This window comes from Phallusia mammillata, chromosome 1 (genome assembly GCF_965637545.1).
Source record: "Phallusia mammillata chromosome 1, kaPhaMamm4.hap1.1, whole genome shotgun sequence".
Classification (NCBI taxonomy): Eukaryota; Metazoa; Chordata; class Ascidiacea; order Phlebobranchia; family Ascidiidae; genus Phallusia; species Phallusia mammillata.
Genome location: NC_137252.1, coordinates 974,911 through 991,940, shown reverse-complemented (window position 1 = coordinate 991,940; position 17,030 = coordinate 974,911). Strand labels below are relative to the sequence as shown.

The window sequence follows — 17,030 nt, the reverse complement described above, 5'->3', positions numbered from 1 at the left end:
TGCAAGGTTTTAGCAAAAATGTTAATGAAAGAGGTGAATTTGTTTTCTAGATCTGTGATGTTTGTACTCTCTGATTGTTGTAATTCAAACAACAACCGGAGGTCCAGATCTGTCAAAAAGTTTTCAATGTTAAAGTTTTTTAATGAGCGAGTGTATGATAAAACTGTCTTCTTATGAAGTGTCTGTGTGGAGGTAATTGATAAAATAATTGGTAGATGATCTGATATGTCAAACTTTATAATGGCAGGAGATACCATATGTCTAGTGTTTGTGTAAAAGTGATCAAGTATTGATGGCTGACTAAAAGGCCCATATCTGGTTGGTTTGTCGATTGGTATGTTGCAGCCAGTACTGTGAATTGTGTTAATGTAGTTTTTTATTTTCGGTATGCAGCTGACATTTTGCAAATTTATGTTGATGTCCCCTCCTATGTAGTATGTGAAATTGTTTTGTTGAATTTGGTCCAAACGCTTTGCAAAGCCAATTTCAAAATCTGAAAAGTCAAAATTAGGGTGACGGTATATGACACCTATGATAATGGTGCTATTGTTCCTATTCTTAGTTTCCAGCCATAAATCTTCGCATTGATTAACGGTGGGAATATGCAAATCGTTTCTTAATTTTATTGAAATGTCTTTGTTGACATATATGCCAACACCTCCTGCCTTCGTAGTGGAGTCAGAATGAAAAAAACAATATCCGTTTATGTCAAAATTAAATGGGGCTTGGCTTATGTTTATTCTAGTTTCTGACAATAGAATAAAGTTTGGTTGAATTTTCATTTCTGCTAGTAACTCCTCAAGTTTGTGCTTGTTTTTGTTTAGGCTCCGTATATTGCAGTGCAGGATTGTCAGTGTTTTATCTGTTTGTGTTTCAGTTGATCGATTTAATGCTCCTATTGATTCAACTTTACATTGTCCCATGTTTTCAAATGATTCATTTCTTATTTTATCACAATCAGTATTGTTTTGTGTAATATTTGTTTTTTTTCCCGGAATCCATTGCATATTTACTTGACACACAAAAACCACATAAACATTAAACCCAAAACAAACTTATCTTTCATAGATTTGTTGTACTGTATTCCAATCAATTTCAAGTCCAGTTTTCAGAAGGTCTTCTGGCGAGTCAATTTGCAGCCACTTTCCATTCACTTTTATACTGATTCTGCCATATGAACTGCCAGTTGCTTCCACTGCTGGGGTTTGTTTCAGGTAATACATAAGTTTGTACCTTATAGGTGTCAGATTTTCATTTATATAATTTTTTTGGTTTCTAAGTTCCCTTTTTTTCATCATGAATTCCTGACGCTTCTTAAAGGATACGAATTTGGCAATTATTGGTCTGGGGCGGGATTCTCTCTTTTTGCCAACCCTGTGGGCTCTTTGAACATCTGATGGCGACAAAGAAATTTGCAATTGCTTTGCCACATCATGTAAAAGTTTTTCCCCATCATCATTTCCAGTGTCTGATTCCGGTAGTCCATAAATCCGTATGCTTTCTTTCCGTCCATATTGTTCAAGTTTGTCCAATTTGTAAATAGTACTGTTTAGTTTTTGTTGCACATTTCCTGTTTGTTCTTGGCATCGACGTAACTCTTGTTTTGTGTCCAGTAGTTCTTGTCTTACTAATGCTGCCTCTGTGTTTGCCTCATGTAAAGCTTCTTTAATTTCTTCAATATTTTTTTGTACGCTGAATAAAATATCCAATTTCTTTTGCATTTCTTGCAGTTCAGTTTGCAGTTCTTTAAGAGTCATGGTTCCTATTGCCTATTCAATACCTTATTCAAATAGAATCATGAGGAAGAGTAAGATAAAAGACTTTGCTGCTTTTAATGCATCTCCTGTCCGAGGATCTTCTCCTCTGTTTCGCATCCGTCTCGAATTCAGCATCACATGTGTTGTCTTCAGGATAATGATCAGGTTGATGAAGAGGACAAGAGAAAGAGGAGCGATGACCGTTGTGTAGAAGATCGGAGCACCGGGCGTCAACCAGCATCTGTCGTATTTTTGAACCTGTATAAATTGGTTACACTGCTCGTAGAATGGTTGGGGCTTAATGTAGTTTCCATGAGAAACCCCATAGTAGCAGATATTCCCACTAATAGAGCGGGAATAATCCAGCCAGTGAGTATAAAAACCCTGAAACGTTTCGTTGAATTGAAACTCGACTGGAAAGGAAGTGGCCATCAATAGACGAATTCCTTCTACCAGGGACCACATTCCTGAAACAAACGCTACAAACGATCACAAACAAATCTTTAAATGGTTGAATTATTTAGTTAGTTATATATTTACTTTACCTGCACAGAGAAACAAATATTGATTGGCTGCTGTGTGAATCACGCATGGAATTTCGTGCATCACGGCAAGATCATGTGATATGTTGACAGCATGGAAGAGTAGCAGAGCCAGTGACAAGCTGATTTGAACCGGAACCCGATCTCCGCTGTGTTTCGAATTGCAGAGGATTATTATGGTGGCGATCAGAAACACGACTGATGTTGATTCTGTGGCGTAAGATGTGATCTGAAACAAAGTTTGTCTTAGTTGTGAGTCATTTGTTAAATTACACACTAACATCTTTACCTTGATGCCCTTTGGTATGGTGGTGGTCTCGACAGCCAGCAGAACAGTGAACAAGGTGAGATGGTTACATTTGCAAGTGACTTTGCCAGTAACGTCATCAGTAATTGTGACGCAACCACGATCTGAATATTTTTCTTCAACTCTGTCGAAGTAAAGACAGATGGGTTTCATTTTGTTGATAAGAAGGTTTGCATTGCTGATCTTTCCCAATTTGATTTTCTTGCAGACTGATTCTAGTGACATTGGAGATACGGTAAAATTTGCGTTTCCTTGACGATGATTGTTTCCCTCGTTGCTGGTTGAATGGTTGCTGTGTGTGGGTTTAAAGCTATCTGCATTGCGACCGACAATATTAATAAAGGTTGTGTTCAATGCAGCTTCGTACTTTGTTGTGGTTAGGAAACCGGCTTGGACCGGTTGAATCTGTACAGTTTCTGTTGTGTTTATCTTAAAGACATACACATCAATAACGACGCGTTGAACCCCGTTTGTCTGCAATGAGAAGACAATCTTAGATGATCCCAACTGTCGAGTTATATGTCTCTTGGTTGATGCAGGTAACAACGATGTACAGTTGAGCTTCTCCGTAATCATAAGTTGTTCCGTTGGTTTCAACATGATTTTGGGAAAAAATTCCAATTTGCTGTCCAATGTTTTTTATTTCTCAAGTATTTGCTAAATTCTGATTTCCCAATTGTTGAAGAAACGACAGGGCTGCAAAAATTATATGTTACGACTAGGTCTCGACACTTTTATGATACAGACACATTTTCATCTTTAACTGCAAAAAGAACTGATACATTGTTATTCAATCATTCTTTTTACCATAATGAAACAGCAAATATGAGGCATTAAGATAAACAGCCAAAGACATATTAAAAGTGGCGTTTTTGATATTAAAAACGCCGGCAAATCTTTTGTAAATTAGTGCTTGTATATGAGAATACTCGTTTCACTTGACAAGCGTAGTAAGCCGTTTACCCACTGCAGTTCATGCTTGACTGCTCCCATCCGATCCCATAATGCAACGCTCCCTGCTGGCAAGTTGTAACGTTGGAACCGGGAATGTTTGCCGGAGATCCGTCACTCCAATACCAACCATGCAACAAAGTGTTGTAACGAGCTCCAATATATACTTTAAAGGACATTAATCCATGCTATTGTTACGGAAATATTTCGGCAGCTTTGGGAATTCGACTAAACGATCCTTTTAGTGGCGATGTTAAATTTCAATCAATCCCTTGAGTCTAATTCTATACCTTAAAACCAGAACTGCCTCCCTAATTCGGAAACGGCCCGAACCCTGCAATAACGGCTCACCACTAAGCCAAAGAAAGACCACAAACTGGTTTCACTAATGGGCGCCTAGTTTAAGTAAAAGCGATAAAATACACTGGCGTAAAACTACACGTATTTCCAACTTCAATACGCTGCGCTCAATAATCAGTAAACGCCAGTGCGACACAGAACAGAAACCAACAGGTGTAACTCGCACGGCGCCCAGAGGAAGACTGACCTTCATTATTTTACTCGCACGTGCGACGCGGCCACGTACGTGGAAGAAACAATCACGTGACGACCAAAGGCACATCCAGGTAACGATACATCAATCAAGCGTAATTAGTGGCGGGGAAAGGGCGATCATACAAACGGAGTAAAGACAACTATTACAATATAAAACGAATAGGTGAATGCTGTGTAGTAAAACAAGATATATACAGTGTGTGGTAAAACAAGATATATGCCGTGGAAATATGATATAGTGAAAATATCATTGGCAAAACAAACCGATTAAACACAACAATAGTAACAGGTGGTAAAACAAGATATATGCCATGGAAATATGGTGTAGTGAAAATATGATTGGCAAAACAAACCAATTAAACACAACAACAATCACAGAGTTAGTGCCGGGATACCCAATAGGCAACGCTTCAAACAAAACGATTATAAGTTCACGTAGGTGTGTGAAAATAAAGGAGTTAAACAAAGTGATAAAGATTCGCCACACTATTTTGCACGGAAGACATAGTTAGAGGCTTGAAAAGTAATTCTGAAAATGTTGGCTAAAGTATTCAAAAATATTTTGTATTAACCACTGAGGTACGATGTGTATATAATAAAGGGCCTGAATAAACAAGCTGATTGACACGAACCATTTGGACTTCCGTTCCAAATGATGTCGCATGTTGTCCCAATATACACTTCCCACTGGGCCATATCATTTTCCGCCCATACTGGTGCATCGCAAAAGTAAATTTCCACTACGGTTTCAGATTTACTGAAAATATTTAAGTCAAGTGAAGTTAGGTATTTTTACATCATTTCACGCAAAAAATTCTACAGTTCATTCGAAACCAACATTTTTAAAGACTTATTGCTTACAATGAGCTTTACCTTTTACACAAGTCGAAATACCACAGATGTCCGAGAGATTTTGTACTTTTCCAGAAGTCCACTTCAGTTTGATTTTTAGAGTATTTTTAGCGTTCACATGTGACGGGATCATAAAAAACATAAACCCGCTGCAAATCTGAAACAAAATTCTATTTCAAGCAGTTGATTTGCGTTGAAAGGTTGATTTGCGGTAAAACAATATTCAGATACTCAGTTTTGTCAATAAAAAGTTGCATTTAAACCAGGCTAATGCTAACATTTTTTTAGCAAACAAACCTGTTGTGTATTTGTCTGTCATGAGTTGAGTGAGAGTTGTGTTGATCTGTGGGTCATCAGTCATTGCAAGATTTCCACCCAGCAAAGAACATTTCTCCTCTGCAGTGTTTGCATCCACAAGATCGTCAGATAATATCAACACACTGTTATTCACTGCTTGTAAAGTATTTTCGTAACTTATAACAATTTAAACAATTGAGATTATACATTGTTGTCGTAAGCAATTTTCGTTTGAGTGACTGACTATTGCCTAAATCAGTGGTTCCCAACCTTTTTGTGGTCGCGTACCACTTGAAGGCAACACATTGTTGCCGCGTACCACTTGTTTTTAGAAAAATACTTTCGAGAAGATCACTTTTTTATTTCCCGAATCGACTAATGAAAATGTAACGAAGAAGTAAAAATGGAGAAAAGATAAATTTAATGAGCAATCTGTATCTGTTTGCCTTCTACAAGTCGATCGATGCGGAGCACAACTTTGCTTACTGCACATCGGAAATCATGGCCGAGGGAAGTAAGGCGGTTACGACTCTTCTTGATATTTATCATTGAAGAGAATCCCTGCGCGCACTCCCACGTAGTAGGGAATATTAGTAACTGAGGTATAGCGCGACCGACTACTGTGGGATACGAGGAGGCCATATTCAGCCAAAAAACTGTTGGAGAATATTCCTTGTGCATTGCCTGTGTAGTGTCGTCAGCCTGAATATCGATGAGCTGCTCTTGCTCCCCAGTTCCAACAGATAGGTCGGCTGGGTCCACAGAAAATAGATTAGTGATGTAGGGACAGCAATCCACATCCGGGAAGTAATGAGTAAACTCATCTTTTAGTACCGTGAGGTTGCATAATATCTCATCATCACTTTGGCCATAGTCCTCCGGAAGAAATAGTTCGAACATTCCATAGCGATTGTTTTTTTTGCGTTATTTGACCAAAGTTCCAGCTTGCGCACTAATGCCCGTAGCCTTGAGATAAACTGAGTGACGGTGCAGTCAGTTCCTTGCATTGATAGGTTCAGGTGGTTGATGACCCCAAAAATATCAGAGAGGTAAGCCAACCTTACGATAAACATTTCATCCTCAAAGTCTTTTTAAAATTCATGGTCCTTTTGTTTGAAAAAAACGTATAATTCTTCTTTAAGTTCGAAAATGCGTCTCGTCGCGTTGCCTCGGGAAAGCCAACGCACCTCCGTTTAGTAAAGGAGACAAGTGTGTTGAGAGCCCAGATCTTCGCAGAGCAGTGTGAACAATCAAGTATTCAAGGCAGACGTTTTCACTGCATTAACCATTTTGACAACCCGCTCCTTTTGTTGTGCCTGACAAGTTCTGACTTAAACAGTAATTCGGTATTTAACTTGTCTTGTTGAATGTATCGGACATATACCAGTAACTCAGCGCAATTGGTGACATCCGTGGATTCGTCAAGTTGAATTGCAAACCCATACTTTGAAGATCTCACTGCTGCAACAACTTGGTCGGCAATGTCGATCGACATTTCCTCAATACGACGCTTCACAGTGTTATTAGACAGGGACACACTGGACAACTTGGCCTCCGCCTCCACCCCAATCACGTTTCGAATCAAGATTTTCGCCTCTGGCATGATTAGAGACTCTGCAATTGTATGTGCCTTAATGTTTTGGGCAACCAGGAGGGGAACTGCAAATGAAGCTTCTACATTCCCAGAGCTGCTCTGGTACACGGCGCCTGTTTTATCAATGCGTTGCTGTTTAGCTTTTTCTCCAAGGCGCTGAAAGTAGCTAAGATCTTGGTCCTTTTTTTGTAGGATAGTTTGTTTCAAGATGCCGCTTGAGCAGACTTGCTTTCATGGCACTATTCGAGAGCGTCTTCATGCAAACCACGCACTGCGGGAGATCCTCGCCTCTGTGTTCAATTTCTACGAATCCATATTTTAGATAACCCGTGTCATACTCTAGCTTCGACATTTTTCGAAATCAAATTGGTAAAACGTTTGTAACGCACTTTCTACAGTAGACTACAACTCTCAAGCACACTAATTCAACTACAGGCGCATTATCTCTACGCTTGTTATTGTTACCACGAAATAATTAGAACAAAGACATATTATTTTCAAACAATGCCTACCTTACTGGTGGCACCTTAAATGGGTTAGTTGGAGCAAACATAGAAGTGACACGTAACCCAGTGGATTCAGTAACAGACATTTTGTTATCACTTGTGATTTGTGTGCAAAAATACGGAAATCGCAAAATACCAAAAGGTGTTCGCGCACCACCTGGAGTGCCGTCGCGTACCACTAGTGGTACGCGTACCACCGGTTGGGAAACCCTGGCCTAAATGAATTAAATTGATTTCGAAATTTTGCAATGAGAAATGCCTACAAAATGTAATTGGGTTTCTTTTGCGTTTGTTTTACCGATTCTAAGACACATAATTGTCCATTTCTTGGGCACTAGTACAGTTTTGCCGAGTTTTAAGATCACATTAAAATATTTCAGACATCAATTACTGTAATTTTTCTTAATTTGAATTTTGGTGACCTAATCTATCACTATATCAATCTAAATTACAACGTATATTGTGTTATAGATTTAATTTACTTACTTGTGCAACAAACCAGCAGGAAAGTTATCAAAACCATGACCAGAAATCCTTTTGCCATCTCGCTGTTTGTAACCTTGCTGTTTTGCAATAAAAGCCTTTCAGCGTTTTCTAAATACCTTCCGTGGATTTAGCAGTTTTTTAGCAAAGAGAAACGTAAGTCCTATAGCACATTAAAAGAAAATGAGCAATCAGTGCTCTCAGCTTTTTTTGACTTTGGTTATCCCACCAATATGTAATGACATTGCGTCACCTAGCGGATAACCTGCAACCATCGAATGTTGCATCTGGATACTGGGGCATTTTGATTGACTAATAAGGCAAATTTGAAGAAATTGTTTTGGTTCTGAAATTATTGCATGAAAAACACTACTTTTAACACATGTGAACTCAGTTATTCTCACTCCCCTTTTCGATCTATTGAAATGTTAAGCGTTTAAGCAAAAAATACGTTTACGGCATATATTTAATATCGGAACAATGACCAAATACTGTAATGTCTCTGAAATTAAAGGCTCTTACATTTTTTTTTTGGTATGAGAGAAACATAAAAACTTACAATTCAAACCTTGACAGCAAATCGTTTTAGTCTAATGATGAAAGATTTAATGCTAAAGAGACCTGAATGTTGATATTTAATTTTTTCTTGTTTTATGTTTTTTTTTTAAGAGGGTAAAATAGTCATTTGTTTCTGTGATATATTTACGACAAAATGAAGTCGTTGTATCTTGAAACTGTTTTGCTTTCAATAACACGTTGCAAAGGTATGGAATCAAAATGATGTTATGTTTTCCGAGTGAGTTTTAGACAGTTTCCCTTTCTGATTACCTGAAGAGAAATCCTTAAGTTTAACTATTTCTGTGACATAAATCATGTATTTGAAACGTTTGGGGCAGTTGTTTTGTCTTGAAATTAAACATCACAGTTTTAAAACAATAAAAACTGGCGAAATAATAACATATTGGGTGAAATTAGACTTTTGAAATCGGTCAAAATAGAAACGAGAGAATGACAGCACGAGAACGGAATTGTATCGTCGTAAAAAATGATCATTTGCAGCATTTCGAGAGCTCAATTGTTCCAGTCTATTTACCGTCGTCTATTGTTTCCGCGTTTTCGAAACCGCTTTCCACGTAAGCAGGTTGGGGGTCCACAAGCCAAAGATTGTGGGTTCAAATCCCACCAGGTGTAGGCTAGAAAAATAAATCCCTGCCAGGGGTAGGCTAGAACAATAAAATCTTTTCAGGGGTAGGCTAGAAAAATCGACCTTTCACTGGGTTTCAACACGAGAGAAGCCTTTCCTGGGCACAGGTTACATTAAATCACAAGCACTGTTTCTTGTCTCAAACACTACATTTGTCAACTGGGTTGATGGTATATCTGGTGCTTTGGCTGAGCCATGTAAATTATCGTTCTCATGAAAATCTCATCTTTGTGACGTATGTCATTGAGCGGTGTTGCTAGAATGTTCCATGGGGTTTATTATTCAATACCTTTTGGAAATGTGTGTTTGCCATTCCAACACTAGTTCATGTTTCCGGTTTCCAGTTTATTGAAGCAGGCTGACAATATGCTGGGCAGTTGCGTATGCCGGTTATTGCAAAATAATTGTGCAATTAATTGCATTTCCACATATCGTTGTAAGCTTTTGACTTAAAACAACCTCATAACTGATGTGAGTAAATGAAGGTGCTGTTTTGCGAAAATCACAAGAAAAAAATGCGTATCAGTTTAAATGCCAATGTTTATCGTTGATCTTTCTCTTTTTCATCGTTTCCTTTCCACAAAAACAATGAAGGTTGATGTGTGTTGTGTAACCGGAATAAAGAAAAACTAAATTGATCTTTTGTGGATCATGACGGCTCTTTGCAACAAGTGTTAAGAATCGCAGTAATGAACTTACTCGCTACTCTGCAGCCGACCGATACGAACCACGAGAAACAGAAAAAATGACAAGCTTCCAAGTAAAGAATAACATATCCCAAGAAGCTCAGCTGACACAAAAAATCATTTCGAAATCTAGAGTTGCTTATGCGAATATTGTGGCATTTTCTCTGCAACGAGTTTATGGTAAAACGTGATTGTTATGTTTATGTTGAGTCCAACTATCCGTCAGTTGTCACCCCCACGTAACATGTGCCTTGTGTCCTTGTGTAAAAAACCTGAATGGCGCGCCTGACCCATATACAGACATAAATTGGACTTTTTAGAAACAATTTCAGAAGTTAATATAAAACCAAGTTTCTTTTGATGTTGTCAGTTTGTTTACATCCGTACCAACTGATTTGGCGCTCGCGGTCACGCTGGACAAACTCAAACACGACACTGCACTACACGAACGCACTCGACTGGATCTTTCTCACATAGAAACAGCATTACAGATTTGCCTTAACGCAACAGTTTTTACTCACAAGACACAATATACAAACAAATTTTTGGCACACGCATGGGCTCACCTATTTCGGCAATTCTCGTCAAGCTCGCCATGGAACACATAGAACAAAAGACAGTTACAACTTTCCAAACACGACCACGGCTATGGCTTCGTTAACTTGATGACACATACGTCATTATTGACAAGAACATGATCCACACATTTCACACACACCTGAACACCATATCACCTACAGTAGCACTCACAATGGAAACCGAAAACACGATACCATAGCCTTCTTGGATGTGGCTGTCACCAGGCAGCCAGACCAGAGGCTCGCCACAAACATTTACAAGAAGCCCATCAACACTGATCGCTACCTACACTACACATCTCACCATCCACGACACCAAAAAGTTACGGTCGCCAAAACACTCTACAGCAGAGCCAAAACACACATCACGGTTACGGCTATTCAAAAACACGAATGCAAGAACATTGCACGCGTGTTGAAGAATTACGGTTTCCCGCGAAACTTGCATCACAGTACACATAACACTATCACCTCACAAAACAGACAGTTCAAATCATTCACTTGCTTACCATACGTCCAGGGTGTATCGGAGCGCCTACAACGAATCTTGAACGATGCTGAGGTAAAAGTGGCAATGAAACCTCTAAAAACAATTGGACAGTCGCTACCAAAACCTAAAGATGCCACGATACCTCAACACCGTACAGAAATTGTTTATCGTGATATGTCGTGATTGCAACATAATTTACAGTGGCCAAACCAAGCGAAAATCAAATTCACGACTCAAAGAACATAAGGCGGCTGTCAAAAACATGGATATTAGTAAGTCCGCCTTATGCGAACACATGTTGGAATGCGACCACCGCATTAATTGGAATGATGCGAAAATTTTGAAACAGGAACCAAATTGGTCGAAAAGGTTGGTATTTGAAAGTTGTCTCATAAACTCCAATTCAAATGTTCTTAATCGCAATGATGGCCAAAACCTTAGCCCGGTTTTCCGCGACATTTTGCGTCCAACCAGTCCTTCAAATTTCGGACATTAGTTCCGCTTTATCGTTTTGTAACGGGCGCAACTTTTTCGGATGTCCTTTGTTATTGTGTAATTAATTTTCATCGTAACCCGCTGTGCTTGCGCTTTCTCGTTTGTTGGCTCACAAATACATCAGTCATTGCTCTGAGGAAGACCTGCTGTTCTCGTGGACGAAACGTTAGCAAAAATACAAGTTCTTGAAAAAAACAACTAGTATTTTGTTTAGCATTACACCAGTTGACCGACAAACTTGTTAAATATGCAACCTGGTGGACGAAACGCTTGTTCCGTATTTTCTAGTTTAAACTCTGCCATTTAAGTCGTAATTTCACTTTTTGAGCGCGATTGATTAGTTGCACACAACCTGCATCAACCCGACAACAAAATGATCAGCTTCCAAAGTTCTAAGCAGAGATGAATGTACAAACAGTTGTGACACTAAAACGACGATGGTTTAGAATCTGAGGAAAGTTGTTACAACTAATCAAATGAATTCAGGTGATTGACCGAATTGTTAGCTTGGTTTTTGTTTTGGAAACTTTTGGATTGTAACTCCTCGCAAACTTAACAAGCAAAACGTTATTATTACGTAAGGATTAATTTCGCAGATGTCTTACTGTTTGTATGATATGTTTTAAATCACGTGGGAAAGATTGGCAAAAATGCAGAGAAATTATGAAAAACATGTTTTATTATAAGTTACTGAAAACAAATTCATGACTTTCATATCTTAGTTCTCTTATGGCCTCGAGCTTGTAAATGTTGGGACGTGCTGTTGTAATAAACACATTTTACTGAGCTATAAACAACGACAATTGAGAACAGATTTGAAGTGCATCACACGAATCAAGTTCGTCCTGGTTATGTTTATGGGACATCACCTGACACAAGTCAGTGTTTGATTCTGTTGTCACTTCTTTCCACTGTTTGTAAACCAAGAGTTGTTTCGTCCCTGAGGGGGCGATTGTTCGGTCAAAACGCGCGGTAAAGTGATTAAGTAATCGTTGCCCAAAAACTCCACGGGCAGAAGGATTGGGACTCCAAAGCTGACTTGCAGGGGGCGCTGAGGTTGATACAAAAGGCAAACAGGTGATATGAGGCGTTAAAAGCACGTGTTGTTGGAGCGGATGGAGGAAGTCAAGCTACAGGTTCGCGTTGTTAGTGGAATATGATATGTAAAAACATGGTTCGAAGTTTAGGGCCCCATCTAGAACCTTGTTTTGTCCTATTTGGTTTTCTTTGTTTCAATTCCCTTTTATTCTATTTACTCAAAACATGTTTTTTGCAGCACTATGCATCATGATCTTATAGAATAACATGAACACTAATCTGCATTTTGTTTTGTACGCATGTGACGCAACCACTAATGAATCAGTGCGACTTCGAAACCCATATGACACTCGCCTTGTTTGTTGCAAAATGTGTTTTTAGGCATTGCTGATTTGTCTGTAGCTGAGTGAAGACGAGGGATAAGGAAGCGACCATGATCGGATCCATGGTTTTTCAGAAATACAACCTAGATGACGTAAGAAGTAAGATGACTCAGCAAACCGGCGACAGCATCATATAGATTTGTTCTGAGTGGAGCCGACGAGATAAGAAAGCACCGATGATAGAGCACATTTCAAATTAAATTAATTACACTATATATTTATAACGACCATTTTCAATACTAATATAGTTGTGAAATATATCTCATATTAATGATTTTTATAATGTATATTTCGCTTTATCCGCCAGTTTAAGAAATTTCCAAAATAGATTGTTTGTATAAAAAATATTATTTATGAACATTATCGATTGCGCTTTCGTGCGACAGTCTGTTTTTCTCGTTTCAAGACTGTGGTAAAAAAATTCATCGTACAAAACTGACCCTTTTGAACATAATATTTCCTCAGCAATTTCAAATCAATGTTCTATAATTATCACAACCGTTTAAATTAAACCACCAATATTGGATTGGATATTTTTGTTGCGCAATTACTGGCGAGGAAACGTCAATCAATATTAACACTAGCGGGATTTCCTGGAAATTTAATATTGTGATCAATGTCATCTCTTCTGCGACATTTTAATTGCATAAAATATTTGTGCACAGAAACTAATTTTTCGATATTTTATTAACTACGTTTTATACAGAAAGTGAATTCGGGTTTGAAACCATCAACGGGTGTGTAAAAACTTGTTTTTATCCGTAGGTTCAGGAATATGTGACATCAGATCCAACGTTTGTGGATTTGTACGAAAGTTTGAAGAAAGTTGATCCTGATGAGTGTTCGGCAGAGAAAGAAAATCCTTTCTTCAACACCTACTCGGGTATTTTGCCTCTATCTAATCACGTGACGTTCGGCTGGTAAAACCGATTAGCATAAAAACTTGCTGGTATTTTTGTAATATGGTTAGATTCGTTATATTTAATAGGCGTTGAAAAATCGTAGGCTTACTAATGTACTGTAGTTTGTTAAAATACTTTTTTTCTCCTTTCAGAGAAATGAAATGTGTCTTGTCTGTGCACATGTCGCGCGTATGTGTGTCTCCTGTCGCGAACGTACTTGCGCTGCACGCGAAATGCGACATATCTTCCGCCGTCACGCTTACTGACCACATCCACCCGATGTCGCTGCAACGATTGCTTCGACGATTACGTCATCACGTGAGTGACGTGAAACCGATGTTATGAAGTGTTTGTAAGGGTTTAAACCGGGTTTTTTTAAACATGAGGGGATTGTTAATAAAGTCAGCAAAATATTTTACGGCACGAAACATAACACGTCATTTAGTCCTTGTTTGGACATTCGTGATATAGAGGTAATTGTGACGCAATAGAGTCGATCTTACTAATATACTTTATTGCAAAATTTTTGAAATACTCAAACGCACAAATCTACCGAGCAAAATAACATTATGCAGGACACCATTTTTTCAGCAGCTGTACACCGTAGTGAAGTTTCCGTGTTAAATGCTCTTACTTGCGTCGTAACAATCGTGGAACAAAACATCCTTTGTATTTTCGTCACTGTTTTTGAACAGTTAGGACAAAAGCCGAGCTTTCTAAAATAAAAGTGGAAAATCCTGTTACCCTATAACTTCCCCGTCAACCATTTAAGATTTTAAACATTGTCACATTATAAAAGTGTGCAATCAAAATCCTCAGTACAAAATATTTAGGAGCTCTGGTTTGAATGTTGTCAGGTTGGATGATTCGTTCAGCGATGAAACGCGATCCTATGGGGCAGAGGAACTTACAACTGCTGCAATTTATCACCTCTTTGCCTGTCCTCGTGGTGGCGCTCAGGCGTGATGAAAATCCCTGATTTGCTCGCCCTACTATCAGGTGACGATTAATTAAGGGCCGAATGCACAAACCTGGATTATCTCTGGACGCGCCTTAGCGCCAGAAAAGTTTGTCTAGTGGCTTGTCACGTGACAGCACCATTCCTCCGCTCATCCGATTGTTGCGATTGAAAAGATCAGCTCGGAAGGTCGTGATGGCAACCCTCGACGCTCTAAACAACATGTCTTAGATAAACTTCTACTGTGTATTTAACTTCACACTGGTCCAGGCGTCAAACAGACTTCTCATTGCCGAAAAGGGCGCCATAGAGCTATTGCTCAACCGGGCCTAGAGGACGTCACGTGATAAGATGCTGCAGGTAACGTCATCATCAAGCTATGTGTGACGTCACTATTAATCACTGTCTATTGTCAGGCTAGTATGTTGCACTGCTTGGCTTGTTTGGTGAGCGGATGCCAGGAGAATGAGGAGAAGTTGAATGACCTGGATGGATTCGGATTCGAAATCATTTTGGAAATACTCAACTCCACCAACCTGGTGCGTCATCATAGTTTTGTTCGGTTGTTTGTGGTAATATGCAGTTGTTTTCAGTCAGTTAAGTTTCAAGCAGCCTAAGCACTTGCTGTGTTCGCATTTTATCGTCTACTCTACAACAACGAATTTCACGCTTGGGTGGCTTGAATCTCACAACGTTTGAGGATTTGATCCGCTGCAATGACCCTGGTCACGTGACAGGTGCAGGTTTTCAGGTATGCTTTTGAAGTAGAAGGTCATGTTGATGAACTTTGTAACAAATCTGTAATATTTTAAAGCTTCTGGATCGTGTCGTCACAAACCTATCACATGTGTGACGTGTGGAAGTTTAGTTGTTGTACAAAGTATTTACGGCGTGTTCTGTTTCAGCGGATTACCTCGCCTCCCTGGCACACACCAGAGCTGGACTGCCTGATGCCATTGTGACGTGTGGGGCTGTACCTAAACTGCTGAAGAAACTTAATTCGAGTGATAAGCTGCTTCGGCAGTCGGTCGCGCAGGCTTTGGGTGGGTTTCGTGTTTTGGAGCAGTGATTTTAACCTGTTTATGCATTTCTCTGATATTTGTATGATAACATATTTTGAATGATAACCCCCTGCTTTGGTGCTTTACATGTACGCTTGGTTAAAAAACCCTCACTTGGTATTTGACAGGTTATTTGTTGTTCAACCGAACAGCAAATCGGGAGTTGATGGGAGCTTGCAAGGCAACAAAAGGAGTTTATTTACATCTCACTGTGAATTTGGGGAAGGTGGTCGCATTTCCGATGAATTTGTGGCGGAATTCAAAAGACAAGCAACGATTGGAGTTCCCATCGCTAACAACAATAAAAGTAATACAGTTTTCTATTTGTAGAAGTGGTCTCTAAACCGAAAAATCAACCTCGAAATTCTCTCCTACATCTTGGAGCTGACATCATTGCTTCTGGATCCTTACATGCGGTTGCTCTGTTTGTAGACAAAAACATAAGCAGATAAATTACCATGAGGAAATCTGAGCAACAGAGGTTAAGAACAAAAACGCTGGTGTTCATAATTACATTCCAAAACTTATGGGCAGTTGTAACAAATACAAACAGCTTTCCTCCAAAGGCTTATACAGCTATTGCCCAAAACAGCAATATGTTTAGGATTTGCACTCATGGCTTTTGAGTGTTTGTGAAAAGATATCCATGTGGGATTGGCAATTTAAATGTTTCAAAACCGAATTATCTAAATGTTGTAATACATCAGTTGGTATATTAGCGGCACACAGCTAACAACAGAGGGTCGTATAACAACACACGATGTGTGCGCGGAAATCGTTGCGCGCTAGGTAGCAATTAGCTGTCATCATAGCTCAACAGATCAAACGCCGTTTCTGAATGCTGTAGAAAAAAATGTGCTTAGTAAAGCAAGGAACAGAAAAACCCTCGACAATGAACACATGCGTTAAAGTTTTTCGTACTTCTAACTGTTTAACCAATAAACTCCACATGCTATTGCACAAACCATTGGGTCATCTTAGAGGCCGAGCTGGAATTAGAACCACCAACCTTACAAATATGTTACTGGTTTTATGCATATCTAGTACTTTACAATAACAAGGGTTGTTTTTCCCAACGAAGCGTGCACAAACAAGGTTGTTGATCAGCAAAACGACTTAATCATCGTTGGTTAATAACAATACGGTATCCTGTTTTTGCATCTGTTGTTGAACGATGTATTAAATCATGGCCACGTAACAGTTTGTACCTCTCTGCTCAGGCGTGTGCATCGCTCCAAAGACAGTTGTTGGAAAACAAAACATTCCTTTGCGTCGCCAAGCAATGCAAGCATGTCATCCATTAAAGCGGATGGCATTCTGTCGCCCAAAGGAGACAAGTGAAGTAGTCACATGGCCGTCTGTGGGAGCGAAAAACATAAAATATATTGAAC

The 17,030-nt window shown here is 39.1% G+C and overlaps 2 protein-coding genes and 2 pseudogenes across 2 annotated transcripts; 1 reads left to right on the top strand and 3 right to left on the bottom strand.

The window, feature by feature from the left end:
- Positions 1-225: 225 nt before the first annotated feature.
- On the bottom strand, positions 226-2,037 carry LOC145204795 (uncharacterized). Its single transcript, XM_080077385.1, has one exon. The coding sequence runs from the start codon at positions 1,755-1,757 to the stop codon at positions 1,056-1,058; it is 702 nt and encodes a 233-aa protein (XP_079933511.1). The 5' UTR covers positions 1,758-2,037; the 3' UTR covers positions 226-1,055.
- A 3,644-nt stretch (positions 2,038-5,681) lies between these two features.
- On the bottom strand, positions 5,682-6,161 carry LOC145209027 (protein FAM200A-like). The gene has a single exon (XM_080079277.1). The coding sequence runs from the start codon at positions 6,159-6,161 to the stop codon at positions 5,682-5,684; it is 480 nt and encodes a 159-aa protein (XP_079935403.1).
- A 373-nt stretch (positions 6,162-6,534) lies between these two features.
- Positions 6,535-7,207, bottom strand: LOC145205700 (zinc finger BED domain-containing protein 5-like; annotated as a pseudogene).
- Positions 7,208-10,329: 3,122 nt separating this feature from the next.
- LOC145205666 (uncharacterized) lies at positions 10,330-10,985 on the top strand (annotated as a pseudogene).
- Positions 10,986-17,030: the final 6,045 nt, after the last annotated feature.

What these genes read in the sequence shown, in the direction of transcription:
- LOC145204795 (XM_080077385.1), bottom strand. Translation starts at nt 1,757, where the DNA reads ATGACTCTTAAAGAACTGCAAACTGAACTGCAAGAAATGCAAAAGAAA.
- LOC145209027 (XM_080079277.1), bottom strand. Translation starts at nt 6,161, where the DNA reads ATGTTCGAACTATTTCTTCCGGAGGACTATGGCCAAAGTGATGATGAG.